Below are 16,439 nucleotides of genomic sequence, written 5' to 3'. Positions count from 1 at the left end.
AAACACTTAAACATAGGATAAAGAACACTCATTCCTCCTCCCAGCCCACTGAACATACACAGTATGTTGCAGTTACACCCAATATCTCAAATTAATTCAGTGTTACTGAATTCAATGGCAAGACCCCTCCCTTTCAAATATGCTTTAAAAAACAAAATTCTCACTTTATATGTGGCTGTAACCCTGGCTGTTCTTCATAGTTTTCTATAAGAAAAGGAAGATTTTTGGCCCAGTGATCCTTGAAATTTCCAGGAAGATCTACATCAGTATTATACTCTGTAAGAGGCGTATCCAAATGTGCATGCAAATATCTAGAATACTCTGGAGGAAAGAAATAAAGTTAAATACTGTTTGAATAATCAGTTTACTTATGCCATTACACAAAAACAGTAACCATGTCATATGCTTGTCAGTTAAACAACATGACTTTAGTAAGTAGTTATTTTCAGATAATATAATTTTGCTATTAGCCAATTTCCAAGTTAGAAATAAGTCTTTTTCAACTAAGTATCACAACAGTCTACATTTATATAGAAAATGCATATTCCGTTTTTGGACCCAGCTTTTAACTGCACGAACAGTAAGAATCAGTGTACTTTTTTCTTAACATAAATACTCAACAGTGCTCATAAGAATGTACACTGGTTTCTCTAAAATGACCATAACTACAAGCAAGCTCGCACTTTTAGGGTCCTTGAAGCATTTAAGAAAATTAAAAAAAAAAACCAAAAACAAACCAAAACCAACAATTCCAACTTACCTCTGAGGTATTTAACTTTCAGATATTCTGGACTGGCCTTCTGTCCTGGTAGAGGATCATTTAACATAACTTTGGTCTGAGCTTTTATGCCTTCATAAAACTGTCCCATTGCAACATGGCTGAGACCCTTCATGTACTGGCACACTTCATTGTATGGCTCTAGCTGTAGGCATCTCTAGGAGATTAAAGGAACAAACAACCCATAAATCAAGAGACAGAAAGAGTACCTTCAAATAATCCAACCTGTCTGGTCAGAAGACATGTGAAAAGATTTACTGATTACTAGGATCCACTTCCATCATAATTTTCTTTCAAATCCTGCTGAGCACTTAAACTGCTAGCAAATATAAGAAAAAATATTTACAGCTTTATCAAAGGGGAAAAAACTGAAAACCAAAGCCTTGCCTATGAAAATATGCTTTGCACACTTTGCTCTAACAATATTAGCTCAATGTTAGCTCAATGTGAAATTAGGCAAAATATACTCCTGACAATATAACAATTCATTTTGGATTAGTTATATAGATATGTATCTTTTCTGTCATTTCCCCCATTCATCTCTTCACTACTTCATGCATTAGTACACTTCCATGTTAGTCAGCTATTTACTGTATGTTAAACACACAGCAAATTCCTGTTCATGATTCAGAAATGAATGCTCCAATTCTTCCAGAAATTACATGTCTTTAGAAGAGCATCTCCATCTCAGAAGCTGAAGTATCTTTTCAATTACACCAGTATCTACAAATTGGGTTATAGAAGGTGAATATGTAATAACGCACATAAAGTGTTCTCCTCAGGATAAGCACAGACTCATTTGGAAAGGGATCTTATTTCATTCCTTGTTTTAAGAATATGGGCATACAAATAACAATCTGCCTTTTTTGATCTGTCTGCAAAACAAGGCAACTATTTAATGCCAGCAGAGATAGGCAAGATTTTGGCAACATGAAAATTTTTGCAAGTGCAAAGAATCACAACATATCCTGACTTTTTCAGAAGAAAATACTCTAGAATAATTAGATAAACATTGTAACTTATTTTCAGCTGAAAATTACAGATTAGTACATTTTACCTTCCATCCGATATGAAAAAACTTTAAGTTTCAAGTCAAAATATCAGCAGGAACACAACTACCAGTTTAAAAATAAAGAAACAAACAAACATTTCAGCCAGAGCTTGGGTTTACAAACACACAAAATAGTTAAAGAAATCACCTTAGTTTTAGCAAAATTACATTTTAAATTACAAACCGTTAAGTTTTATCTTCTAAGACAGACTTCAGAAAAAAAATACTTCTAGTTCAAATGCACACACACTTAGAATGAAAAGCTTTGAAATTTGTCCATTTTATTGCATCTGTTGAATGCAAGACCTCGTTAAAACATTTAAATTTTGTGTTTACTTAGGGCCTGCTTACCTTAAAATTCTTTAGTGCTTCATCTAAGCTACCATGATGATAAAGCATCATTCCTTTGAGCTGTAATGTCTGAACATGATTTTGATTCAGCAGTAAAGCCTTCTGGAAGCTCTCTGTAGCAGCATCAAAGTTGCCAAGCTCTCTAGGTGATTCCAGAACGTGGAAAGTGAAAAATACAGAAGGGAACAGTGACAAAAAAATTACTTGTTAAAGGGGACTTTAAGGTGTCCAAAGGGGTTATCACTAAAGAGAAACACAATACTAATGGAAAATTTCTATAACAAAAGCAGGAATTTTGCAACTATTCTTCTGTGGTAAATAACAGAACAGCTGCACAGAGTTTGTCACTCCCAGAAATATGTACTCTGAAATACAACCCCACAAGACCACAAATCTTCACAATCCTCAGCAGACATTAAAACTGTAGAAACACATACCTAAGGTATTTCTTCAGAAACTAAAGTAAATAAAACCTCCGCACAAAGCATTCTTGGAAAAAATTATCTTTGAGAGGTCTTTTTAAGTTTTAAGTACAAACATGCTTTTAAAAATTTACCAACTACTTAAATGGTGAGTAAGAAGAAAGCATATGGTGTTTGAAAACTGAAACTAACTAAAAATGTATTGACTGGAATTACTCCATGTGCAGGACAGCTGTACATGTACGCAGGCAGCAAAAACAGTCACAGAGAAACTGTCATGAGAAAATTAATATAGAAATAGTATACAATTTAATTCATCATAGTTTTCAAATTCAGTACACTGATTTAAGATTATTATATAAGACAAAATTAATTCAAACAAGAGCAACTCTAGGAAAACAAACAAGATTTACTAGTTAAAGACATTTGCCAAAAAGAATTTTTAGCAGAACAGTGAACAGCAAAGCCACTACATTTGAGGCAGGATTTAATCAGCGACATCTCATGTTGTATTAACCCTTTCCATCATTTAAAAATCATTTAGCATACCTAAAACACATCTTACTGGAAGATGCCATTTAACTAACCTTTGAGTCTGGGAGATTCAAAGAGATACAAGAGACTAAACTAAAAATACAAAGCAAACATAGAAATTATTTATATTGAACATATCCTGACATAGCCATACCAGCTGCTGGAGGTACCAAATATCACATTTGATTTTGCACTATCTTGTAACAAATGTGTAAAACTTAGAGTGCATTTTAAAGAACACAACCAGATGAAAAAATTACTTTAAAACTACTTCTGAATATAAGTACCTGTAGGCTTGTCCCAGACTTTTATATGCATCTATGAAGTCTGCTTTCTGCTTCAGAGCTTCTTTGAAGGATTCAATGGCTTCCTACAGAAAGGCACCAACAGAAAAGTTTGTAATTTACTACACTCATTACCTTTCAGCAACCTTAGTAGTTACTAGCTATGGAATTTACAGTTATATATCAAAAGCTTTGGAAGGAACAAACAAGGCATAGATTTATTATGAAATCTATAGAGTCAAGATTATTACATAATAAATGAAATACCAAAAACATTCTTTACAGTACTGACAGATTTAGCTGGAATTCTTTCGTCTAATATTCAGCAGGAATGAGCAATTCTTTTAGTGTTTTAATAGAGTTCAGAGATGAAATCCCTTCAGAGTTTGCTTTCAAAGCTCAGTCTGGTCCCTAAGGCAAAGCAGTCTCTTCTTACAGTCTTCCTTCTTCATTCATAATACACCTCCTAAGTTTTGGAGGCCAAAAGACTCCTTCAAATCTGCACTCTGACTTTAATTGTCTTACTGTGTTCTTTGGTATTTCCTCAGTTGGAAACATTCTCTTGAGGAATTACAGAGTAAGGCATCATCTTCACACAACAGCATGTACTGTTGCTATTACTGCTATTATTGTTGTGAGGAATACAATGTAATAAGAAAAAGCTAACAAAATAAGCATGTGGTTAAAGAAATATTCCTCCTCAAAGAATTTGATTAAGAACTCAGCTTTTCAAACTAGAGTGGCTACACAAACTGGAATATTCAATACTGAGACTTAAAATTAAGGGTGGAATAATCAACTACTTTAAATTACTAAGGAATGCCTGAAAAGTATCTTGAAGTCTTCAGTGCAATAAATTAGATGCCATAAGGAAAGAATTACTGGTATCTTTAGTCAATTTAGAAATTCTTATTTAGAAAAACTATCAAATCTATTCTGAGCACTACAATGTGCATAAAAATACCCATTGAACAAAAATGTAGGACAATCACCTACAACTGTGTGTAGGCTCATAGCCTATAGGCAAGTTTTAAAATCAAGATTATTATTCCCAAAAGCAGTGATTCAAATAAATCTGTTTTCACTCAAAAATGAACACAGCTGCCATCAACCCAAATCTTTAATTTTCAGCAAGCCTAATAAAACCCAACAGATGGCATGTACAGCTTTCCTTTAAAAGGCAGCCTGAATCTGACTGGAAGCTAAGGTATACATAGGGATGAAAAACCACTCAGTGACAATCTCTCCGAACATGAATATCAGAGTGGGAAGACGCTTCCTTTGAGAAAAGAAACTGGGGGAAGGAGGTGGTAATGCAGAAATGTGTTGACCTGTGCATCAGAAAGAAGACATTTGCTTCTATTCTGCAAACTGAGACAGCACTTATTTTTCTCAGCTGTAATTTTCACCATCACTTTTTGGAGTCTCTGCTACCTACATCAAAAATCAGAAATCCAAACTATTATTTGCAAGTATCTCATCTTACTGCAAGAAGATACCTACTATAAAAGTTCAATGACAGTCTGATGTTCTGACAGCATACAGTGTGATTGTGGAAAAAAACACCTGCTTGGGTACTAAAAAAGCAAGGAAGTAGACTTAAAAAAAAAAAAAAAAAAAAAATTAAAAAAAAGTGATTGCCTATGAAAGATAGTGGGCTGAAACTCAGGAGTCCTGGGTTGTCTCCAGATTCTGCATACAACCATAAATGAACCTCAAGCTGTTATCAGAGGTTAAAAAAAAAAGACAGCTTCCACTGTTGGAATTCAAGAATTACAACACTGCATTTCCATTTTTCACACTGAGGATTTCAGACAACTTGTCTGATTACCCTCCCCTCTGAAAAACAGCAGCAGTACCTCTAAAGACTTTACAAAGAAGAAACAGGGGCAATATTACTACACCTAAAACAGGGAGAAGTTTTGAGTCAAAAAATGGTGAAAACTTAAAGAAGATATGGGAAGAACTTACTTCCCTGCTAATTTTAGAAACTGAAGGAGCAATATATTCCCTCAAGTTAGATATCAGTCTTCCAGAAACAACTTATAACAGAAATAAACACACATAAATGCAAGGCGCTACCAGCACTTTCTTTGATTACTCCCTAGCCCATTCGAGGAGGGGTTTAAAATTATTTTCCTCCTCATCCCTCTTCCGCTCCCAAAACCTACGAAATCTCTACTTCATTCTGAAATTTTTGAACATAACCATACAAATACTAGCAGAGGTGATAAATGCAAATATCTTTCAAAGCACTCCTTTAACATGTCTGTTATCACCAATCTACTGAGATTCAACAAGGCCTGCAGTATTTACATGTCGTATCATGGAATCTTTTTATTTCGCTGGCACTCTTTTACCTTAAAAATCTTCCTTCGGTGAGAGAAAATACATATGTCAAAACCAATGATATTTCCACCATTTTTTGTAAATAACTTCAAATAAAGGGTACTGTTCTAAATGAACTATTGCTTAATATAGCTTTACCTTCAAAAGTCCTCTGTGAAAGAAGGTTAAGCCTTTATAAAGCATAGCTATAGGCTGATTTTTGTTCAGTTCCAGTGAGCGCTGAAAATCTTCATGGGCTGTCGCATAATCCTATGATAAAGAAGATTTCAGATGACACAGAAAACACCACACAGATAAAGAGGAATACATACTTTTATTTTCATAAAAGGAAACTACAGAATTTTATTTAATATATGATGTCAGTCTCAGGGCTAAGCAGCCATGATTATCAACTACAAATCAGAACATCAACAAATGCACAACACACTTCCAACTTCTACAGGAAGTGTTGTATAAAACAGTAAAGTAAATGGAAAAATAGCTGGAAGCAAACAGTGAAATCTGAAGACTCAAGTAGGAAATCAGCTATCTAGTATTCACACAATCTTCAAAGATAAAGCTACTTGTCCTACATCAAAGCTTCAAGAACAACATACACAGATCACATAGCAAAATGGGATGTTAGCATTTTTGTAGGGCTTTTTTGTTTATTGTGGGGAGTGTTTTTTCTTAAAACTTACTGCCTTGGCCACATCTGTTTTCCTTTTTAGACTAGTGTTTATCAATACTAATTAAATGCAGCCACAGGTTATAAATCAAGTCAAAATCTTTATCCACGTCCTACTCCTCAAACACAAAAGAATCTGAGGTGTGCATGCAAGATACTTGTCCTCTGATACTCTGCATTAAATAGATTTGCAAGTGAAATACTTAGAGAATACCTCTGAACTGTCAGAAAGCCAGCTACAGGAGAATCAGGGCTTTTGTTATTTATATTGGTTTGGGGTTTTTTTTAACTAAATAGGAAAGAAGTTCTAGACCAAAAGTAACAACTAGCACAGAAGTCAACAAAATAATGAACAACAGCCCCACAACCAAAGCCAGAGAATCCCCCAAATCCACTAACCTCAGATATGAAGTAAAGGGTACCTCTGTGCCTGTAGAGCCTTGCTGATGGCTGTAGCTGAATAGCTTTGGTGAGATCTGATAATGCTTCACTGATTCGTCCTAGTGGTGACAATATCTAAGAGTATAAAACAAAACCGGTTTAGAGCAGACAGACAGAATAGATTTGTTTTAGAAATATGAAGATTATTCTTTTCCATGTTCAGCTGTAACAGAGTAATTGCATTTGCTAGAATAGGCTGAAAAGTTCCACTATGAATTTCAGTAATTATGGCTTTTAAACCCCTATGAAAGAGCAAATCTGAAAGAATTTTTCTCAAAACTATCAGTGTACATGAACATCACCACATTTGCAGACCCTGTATTACAAATTAAAAACAAGTTGATCAAAGCAAAATACTCAATTTCAAGCTATTTCAACATATTCAAATGAAAATGTAATTAAAGTATTCTCCTAATTCTCCTAAATTCTCCTTATTTGAAAAAAAAAAAACATTCCACCAATGGAAAGTAGTTTAATTCCAATTTTTAAAATAGCTTTCACATTTTTAGATCAAGGTTCACAAATGTACTAAGAGACCACTAAAAACATTAAAACTGTGAATATTAGACAGCTGTTGTTATACAGTAGGCTGACTAATATTTATATTTTTGGTTTGCCTACAAAACTGCTTCTTGACATTCATTGTCTAATTTAGTTAGCAAAACAAAACTTGATTTTCAAAATAAAAAATATATGTGGGTTGGAATGATTTTTAAATTACATGCACAAATATAAACCCAAAACATTGAATTTTTAAAATATTTGGTATTTTAACAACTAGTACTCATAGTAGATTTACTAAGGTGACAAAAGGTGCAAACACTAAGGTTCAAGTGATATTTTGATTTATTTTATTAGAAAAACCCCTCAGCACAAATGATCTTGTTATCTAGTATGTCAGAAACAGAACACTTAAACATAATATATGCCATTCCATTGGCTAGAGTAACTCTATATGGTCTACGTCTTATTTTAAAACTAAATATTCCACAAATTACATTGTTTGAGAGGAAATGTGTATATTTTAAAAGAAAGGAGGAACATTCACAGTACACCAAGCTTTAGTCATTAAATCAGTTAAGATACAATTGGAAACACTGTATAATTCCAGCACCTCTAAAAGTCTGAAAAGACATTAAAAATGCTCACTTCTGCTCGCTGTTCAAATACTTCAGGATGATCTGGTTCTAGACTAATCACCCTACTGAGCTCAAACAGAGCAAGTTCAGCATTTTTCATATCCTGAAAAGGAGAAAAACAAACAAGGTGAAAAACTCTGCATACTTGGACTACTGTACTCAAGATGAAAGACGACTAGATTGGCTGAGTTTCTGAAAGTGTACCAGCTTATATTAAAAGCCCTTCACATCTTTGCTAAAAACATCAAGAGGCATTATTCTGCAAACAGCTGGAAAAAAGCACCTGTCTGCTACAAACAACAAAACTAAACTTTGTACAAACATCATCTTTGTGTTGTACCTCTAATAATTTATTAATTTAACTCTGTGAATAAATTAGATTTACAGCTCCAAAGGTACCTTGCTTGGCAGCAAAGCTGGTTCAAGCTCCCACATGAACTCCAACACACAGGCACATTCACACCCACCAGTGCTGTCAGCAGCACTGTCTGCAACTTAAGCCAAGTGGCACTGATAAATGGGGTGACGCCAGCAGCATCCTGCCTAGCTATAATTTTAAACTGTCCTCAATGAAGTAGTTACCTAATTAACAGGATGGAATAGTTACTTAATTTGAAAAAAAATTCAAAGAAATTATATAACAAGTTCTGTATTAGATTTCATAGATCTTTTTCTTCTTTCTCAAAGCAATTTTGTGTAAAATATCACCTTTGTATCTTGAAGGTACCACCCAAAAACTTTTATGAAGTGAAGATGCACCAATACCTAGCTAAACTGAGAAAACAAACCTAAGCTAATGTTAAAAACAAGCAAATATGAGGGACTTCAAGCTCTTGTCAGCACTCCTAGAAAATTAAACATTCTGTACAAAGAAAATTTTCAAGGAGTTATTCAATTATTCATTCTTCCAGAGCTCTAGCAATCATTCAATCATGATTCAACTGGCCACCAAAACTCCTACAAGGACCACAGTCTACTCATAAATTTCTTTCTGCTCATGAAATTATTTGTGCAGTAAGTATTGCAACCAAGTAATTTAACTTTGATTTTTTTTAACAAATTCAAGGTAGTATACTTATTGAGAGGCATAAGCATTCAAAAAACAATGTGAAATCAGCTGCATTGGAAGAGCTGAACAATGTTCCCAAGCTGCAACAAAAGACTTTTTCATATCCAAACACACCTTAGATGTGGAGGTGAGTTCAGTGAGACTTCATAAACCTGTCTCTCAGAGGTAAGACACTGCCTGTTATCTTAACAGGCAATTCTTTCAAGAAGCTGTGGCTCCCAGCCTGTCTACCACTCACAACACTGCCTTGTCTTCTCCTTTGGCACACTTATGTCATGCAGCTTTACTTCCACAGTGTCACAAAGCAAACATACCCACGGCGTGAGCATTCTGATCTGCTAAACCCCTCTGTGTAATACAGTGCATCGACCAAGGGACAGACTCCTCATGAAAGGTGGACAGCACAAAGACTTTGGGGTGTCATTAACACATTCTAACGAGTCTAGTCATTCCTGTTACAGGCTCTCTTATAAATGAGATTCAAATAATTCAGCTGGGTATTAATTAAAAAAATTATCTACTCACATGCAGTCCTTTTTTTCCGTATGCTATTCCTCGTCCATAAATTGCACTAACCAGCTCTGGTTCTTCCTGTTAAACAAATAAAATATTAATTTGTGGTGTGGGTTTTTTGGTTTCTTTGATACGTATCTAATTTTAGCTGATCTAAAGTAGTAAGCAATGAACAATCACAGTTGCCAGGCAAAGAAATTTATTGTATTACAGTCCATAGTATCATATGCTCACAAATTTCAATTCAATTTAATGGAATTGTTCTGGAGTATTTGTCTGGTAAAAAAAGCCAAACAGAGCACAGTTATAGTGCCAGTGACCACCTACCAGAAGTTATTACACAGTGTACATTAGAGTAGATTAAAATACACAGTAATCATTAGAATACTCTGTTACCCAACTTCATTAGCTGTAACCCCACTGGTAATTATGTAACTTCTTCTGTCTCAGGTTCCTGAGATAAGAAACGTACAATTTGGTCACTCAAAGCTTACTTTGTATGCAATTTAAATTTGAGATTTAAAATTTGGAAGCAAGATATTGTGGCATCCTGATGAAATTTATATTCAGACAGCAACTTTCCTTGAGTTAGATTTGATTTTGTGACTTTCCTACTTGGGAACTTAGGGAGGATGCACCCTGCAGAGTAAATCTACTTCTTGTTTGATGTCATTTACTCCAACCACATTTCCCCATACAAATTTCAAGAACTACATAGCAAAACTGTTTTGTCAACACAACAATGCCTATGGAGCCAGTTTCCCTGAAAACCGGTCAGGAATCACGCCATCTTCACACCTGCAAGGAACACAGCTGTGCTACAGAAGTTTGTAGCACAAGCCTGGTCTTATTTAATTGCGACATCTGCCAAGAAAGAAACAGTTTCCCAAGAAACAAGCTCTGCCGTGGACAAAACAATAGAATACGTGGCATATCAAGGCTGGCAACTTGCCGGACTTGAGCAGAAGCCAAGTTTACATTTGGCAACATCAACAGTAGGTAACTTCCTACTTTCAATATCATGGCTAAGCAAGGCTATTTTATTCAGTTAAATGTTTTAAAGATCACTTTATATGGAAAACAGAGTGAACAATCATGATCACTTTACAGCTTTCAGGCATACTATAAGCATGACATTAAAGCATACTTTAAACTGAGATGTGGGCACTGCAGAAGTACTCTATTATGTAAACACTTCTCCAAGTATCTTTCTACAGTTGGTGTATCTTGCTTACCTTCACTTGTTTTAAGTTTCCTTCTGAATAAAGACAGGAAACAATACGTAAATCCAGTGGTTTTGGAAACAGAATTTCTCATTAGGGTAAAAAAAAACCCTCACATTAAAAAAAATCGAAGACAGATATCGCTACCTATATCACACCTATAACCACCAAATAAAAATAAAAGCACGCAAAAACCCCAAATATTCTTGTCCTCAGATAAATTCCCTGGAATAATTCCATTAAATTGCCACACTTCCACTCAATTTAAGAGCAAGCCATATGACACTTAAGAAAAGATACATGCTATTATTTGCAGTATTGCCTTCAGCTTGCATTTGTGTATTTTAAACAGTATGTCCATGCTTCTGGATGTTCCAAGTTTTTAGCCACAAAAATGCAGTATTTTATAATCATCTTTAGTTGAATCTTATAAATTGTTGGGGCTGGTTTTGTTTTAAACATAATGACCTCTTACTTAACTGCAGAAAATTCTGAATTCTTTATTTTGGTCAGGAAAAACATCCACAATGTAAGTATTAGTTATGATTTATTTATATATTTAACTAATAAAATTCTTACCAATGAAAAAGGATAAAGCCAGCATACAAAATCATTTATCATTGTGAAAGCAATGTGTTACTTGCCACTAGCAATAAATTATCTCTGTCAGAGTTTTTTTCTTCATATCACTGGCAACATGCTGTCACCCAAAAAAGTCTACTTTAAAATATCTCAGCCTACACAATAAGCAGACAATCTAAGGAACTTCAGCTCTGCAGAGGTCAGGTTTCTGAAAACACGTGCAATTTTGGTCAAAATGCCATAAAAATTTTATGCCTACAGATGAGAAAAATACTCACCAAATAACCAAGATACTGATCACTCAGTTCTAAGAGTATGCTTATGTTTGGATGGAAAAGAAAATGAACAAACAATAGAATAATTACTCTCATTTAAAAAGCCTTAATTTAATATTTGTTTTATTAAAAGCCATATGTGGCAATGGATATTTTCATTAAGTTATTTTTCAGGATCCACGTAGAAAACTTACCTGCAGCATTGTTGAAAAATGTCGTATAGCTTCATCATACAAGCCGTTGCCAATCAACACGTAAGCAATTGCTAAGAAAACATTAAAATGTAAATAACACAGAAAAAAAAAATTGACTTTTTAAAAATATTAAACACTACCAAACTGTAAAATGTTTAAGTTCCTACATTGCATTGAAGATTGAAATATTCAGAGGATTCCTGAACAGCCACCAAAATGACATTACTTCCCTCAGCTACCACCTAGCATTCATTAATTACTCAATTCATACTGTGTTCTTCAGAGGCGTTTTGGGGTTTTGTGACTTTTTTGTGGGGTTTTTTTCTCGTTTTTACAAGTTGTTCAGAAAAGGGCCCATGGTTGCTTCTAAAATACTTAGGATCAGAAAAGGTACTATGATTCCAATACAATAGCCCTGGATGCTTTCTCAATTAAAAGTGCCATCTGGCTATCACTATTTTTGACAATTTGATTAGGGAACTTCTATTTGTTTATACACATATTGCTAAACTTTATTAGTTCACAGTAAGGTTTTCCTTAATTCGAATTACCTAGAAATACCTCAACTAAACTGATTTCATTATTTTTAAAATTGAAACTGAAAAATAACTGAGTCTTTACCTATGTTATTATTATGAAAAGCTTTCAAGTTCTTGCACATGCCCCCATCTTGAAGTAGAAGCCAAGTGTTTGAAAAAGAAACAGACCCTTAGAAATACATTCCTGTAATCTCCACAAGAGATAAAAATACAGTCAAATCACAAGACTGGAAAACTGTAGTTGTGCTTGCATGACTGAAGTTCAATTCTGACAGCTGGATATCTCAAGATTGTCTCATTTTGCATGAGAATCTCTCACAGTTCTTAACTCTGAACTAAGCTCTGTCTACACTGTCAACAAAACCCAGTATCTTGAAGACCACAACTGTGAAAGTTAGGGAAAACTTTTCCCCAAGCAGTTTGATCAAACAGCTGGCAGCGGAACTACAAGCAGCATTTCACCTTTCCCCACTTACAATGAATTTAGCAGTTATCTAAAGAGAATGGAAGAGGCACCCCTTAGCTTAATTATTTATTCAAACATGGGAAGAGACAAATAAGTCAGTTAAAGCAAAGGCATTATTAGTAGGATGCAGACACTTATCTTTCAGGCAGGCAGAGCCACATTGTTTTGGCGGTGTTGCTAAGCACAGTTCATTAAAAAAGGAGAAGAGTTAAATGAAAGAGAAATAAGACATGTATTTAATCCAGAGCTTGTCTCATACTCAGAGCACTTCTATTACGAAGAAGGAAATACTGTGTGCAACACTTGGCACAAATACATAGTATTGCCAAAAAAGGGAAAAAATAGGCAGGGTGGAGGACAGGATGAAGAGCTCTTGAATTTTCATTATTTCATTCTTCTTCAAGACAATACAGTTATTAGTATCATCTTTAGGGTTCAAATCCCAGAACACAGAAAAGCTGGGACGTAAAATAAAGTCAACTCAACCATTCCAGTGCTAAGAAAAAATGTGGAGGGTGCAAGATAATCAAGACTTATATTGTCACTCAGTTGTTTTGCTGATAAGGACTGTATTTAGTTTATACAAGACACTTGGCAAAATGCCAAACTGAACTGGGAACTGTTTGTAAAACTATGGCAAGTGCTTGACAGCTAGTAGCTGATACAGTATCAGCTTATTTTTAAATGGTACCTTTTTGATTTTTTCATCTTTCGTATTACAAAAAACCAAGTACTTCATTATGAAAAAAATTAATGGTTAACAATGGCCCATTAGCCAAAGTATTTCAGTCCCAAAATTCCTTCAGAAGGCCTCATACATTTTGTGTTGCTTTTCCTCAGAAAAGTAGCATGCACAAACAAGATGAACCAAACCAGGCTCCTCACGCCACAATGTCCTTGGACTAAAGTGGGTAGATAGGTGCCAGCCTACATGCCAAACACAAGGACATTCTAGCAGAGTGTTCCAAGTCTCCAGCACAGATACTAAAAGTATCAGATATTTTCATCTGAATAGAAGTTTGGTATTCTTTGCAGGATTCTATGAACATAGCTAGGTAGTCTAGAAACATGAAATAAAGATTAAGGCCCCAAATTTTCCTGGATAAATCCATGAAGGTAGAAACTATGTCAAAAAACCCCCTTCTTAACTGTTTTAAGTTCATTACAGGGCAATGAAATCTCCCTTTGGTCTTAAAAAGATGGTCTGCTGCCTTCCTTGACACCCATCCTCAACAACCTCTTTGGTGCCTTGTAATACCTCTGCATTTGAAGAAACAGTGCAACTCTATTTTTGAGTCCTTTGAGAAAAGTATTTCCTGTTTATTTATTTGAAATGCTCCCATTTTTTTGTATTGACTGTGCTTTGAACAAACTTTAAGTAGCAGCCTAAGACACAATTCAGAAAGTCTTCCTGCTGCGTGTAAGATTTGATGGGAGGAGTGTGGAGACAGAAAACAGATCCAAGATCTAAGCTTCATAGACAGCATATTGCATTGGTAAAATTTTCTGGATGTTTGAACAGCTTCAGTCATCAATCATCACAGAAAAATGGGAACAGGAAGTAATTGAGCCTGTTAAAAAGGACTTAATCAGAATCCTTTTTGAACATCTGCTTAAGCAGACATGGTGAAGAATTCTAGTAAAGAAAGCAGGACAGGTTTTTAGCAACAGAGGTAAGTACTTGCTTAATAGGACCAGAAATAACTTGCTGTATTTCCAGACTTATTAAGATCAATTTGAAGTTAATGCATCACTAATCATCAATTTTCAAAACATTCAGTGCTAATAATTAGCACATCATTCACCTTTTTATATATAAAACATCTTACCCAGTTCTTCATTTGTGTTGTCATTATCAGTAGCAAATGGAAATCGTTTTTGCTCTGCAAGCAACTTCGCCTGACTCTGTAAAACATCATGTTTTTAAGTGTTCAGCACACACAAAATTGAACAGAAAATCCATGTCTTAAATCCTTAAGAGAATGCCTTAAAATACAAAGTAAAAACTAATGTGATTTCACTAAGGTAACTGAAATCAAGTTCATTCCTAGTCTTCCACAGGGAGAAAAGCTCCTCTTCAGTCAGATGCTGCTGTTTCCTGCTCTCATATAAGGGTAACCAAACCTCAGGAAGAACACTGTCAGCATTTTACCAGGGACTGATGTTTCTGTATTATATTTGCTCAAGGTGAAGTTTTCAGGCCTTTTTAAGACACCTTATTTTGTATGAAAGTTTATACTGTTTACCCTATAATTATTCCTTCACTCCTGCAAAAGGAAGAGAACTGCGGAAGAGTAAAACACTGAAAATAAACACTTGAAAGAATATCACTCCATTAAGATACAAAAGTTTAACTTCACAATGCCATACTAAAGAGCCTTTCCTTTCAATAATGACATTCTATCAGCTCTACACTTTGTTCAAATGGTAGCCTTATCTAGGATGTCTGTTCCCTAAATAACGTACCTATAGAAACCAATACTGAGAATGACAAGCCCCTCAGAAATGTAAAAATACTCAGCTCTGTTTATTTCCACAAGTACTTTCCATAGACAGCTGTAAGCCTACCAGAGTAGTTTACGTTAGAAAAAGACAAGATGTTCATTTAAATTAATAGGTCTTTCAAACTGTTTTAGGAAACAAGGGAGAAAAATAACATCTCTCTCCATTCAGTTCTCTTCTTTCAATTCAACTAAACAGCTCATTTTCACTACAGTTCTTTAAGGTTGTTTTGCCTGTCCAATCAAAAGCAGTCAATTACTTGTGTCCACAACCCAGATATTTTATCTACAAAGTACAAAAGTTGAATGGTCAAATCCCACTGCACAGTTTTTGCCCTGAGTGTCTAATGATGAGGAGAACGTTTGGTCTGCTCTAAGAACTTGAGTATTTTGGAAAGCATAAATGATTAGCAAATGGATTTTACAAACCTTTCTTTCTTACTGCAGTTAAAGGTGATGTGTTAGCTCTACATTACACTGTAATACTGAAAATTGTTACTTCACCTATTTCTGCACCTCTACAGTGACAATGTTGCAGTTATTTCCCTTATAGAGCAAAGCCATTAAAAATACAGCACAAAAATGAGCAGGGTTCAACAGATATAACAATAAGGAAACTAAATCTACGTTGCAATCCATATGGATCTACAAACACAACATTTTTATATCACCGACGGCCTCAGTGTAATATTCAGAAAATGACCTTTAACACTTCATTTTGCAAAACATTATTCTTCTATAATTGTTTTAATACTAGGAAAAACACTACAACATTTTGACTGAAGGACAACATCTTCCTTGGTGGATTTACAAAAACAGATCTACACATCTTTGCACATAAAGATAAGACATATCAAGATTCCACACTGGTACTGGAAAATAAGCCATCAGCAGAAAAATTTCACAATACATTAGAATAATTTCCTACGAATTACTGAGCTGCATGTGACAGCAAGAGAAGAGCCACTACCTCATCTGTTTTGTCATTACAGAGTAACAGAATCATTGGGGTGGCAGAGAAAGTGGTTTCACACTTCCTCAACAAACTCTGAATTCAGGCA

At 34.8% G+C, this 16,439-nt stretch overlaps 1 protein-coding gene across 3 annotated transcripts in view; it reads right to left on the bottom strand.

Annotated features, from left to right (window-relative positions):
• Positions 1-16,439, bottom strand: part of TTC13 (tetratricopeptide repeat domain 13) — a 39,400-nt gene that overhangs the window by 18,078 nt on the left and 4,883 nt on the right. For all 3 annotated transcript variants that reach the window (XM_040058085.1, XM_040058084.2, XM_058419687.1), the window contains exons 3-12: positions 14,707-14,782; positions 11,873-11,943; positions 9,611-9,676; positions 8,027-8,119; positions 6,836-6,952; positions 5,908-6,018; positions 3,424-3,506; positions 2,181-2,322; positions 761-935; positions 165-321 (exon numbers count right to left, since the gene is read on the bottom strand). In XM_040058085.1, the coding sequence (XP_039914019.1) occupies positions 165-321; positions 761-935; positions 2,181-2,322; positions 3,424-3,506; positions 5,908-6,018; positions 6,836-6,952; positions 8,027-8,119; positions 9,611-9,676; positions 11,873-11,943; positions 14,707-14,782 (1,091 nt within the window). The remainder of the gene's footprint in view (positions 1-164; positions 322-760; positions 936-2,180; positions 2,323-3,423; positions 3,507-5,907; positions 6,019-6,835; positions 6,953-8,026; positions 8,120-9,610; positions 9,677-11,872; positions 11,944-14,706; positions 14,783-16,439) is intronic.

Source organism: Hirundo rustica, chromosome 3, assembly GCF_015227805.2.
Source record: "Hirundo rustica isolate bHirRus1 chromosome 3, bHirRus1.pri.v3, whole genome shotgun sequence".
Taxonomy (NCBI): domain Eukaryota; kingdom Metazoa; phylum Chordata; class Aves; order Passeriformes; family Hirundinidae; genus Hirundo; species Hirundo rustica.
The sequence above is the reverse complement of the archived record's forward strand: the minus strand, read 5'-3'. Positions and strand labels throughout refer to the sequence as shown.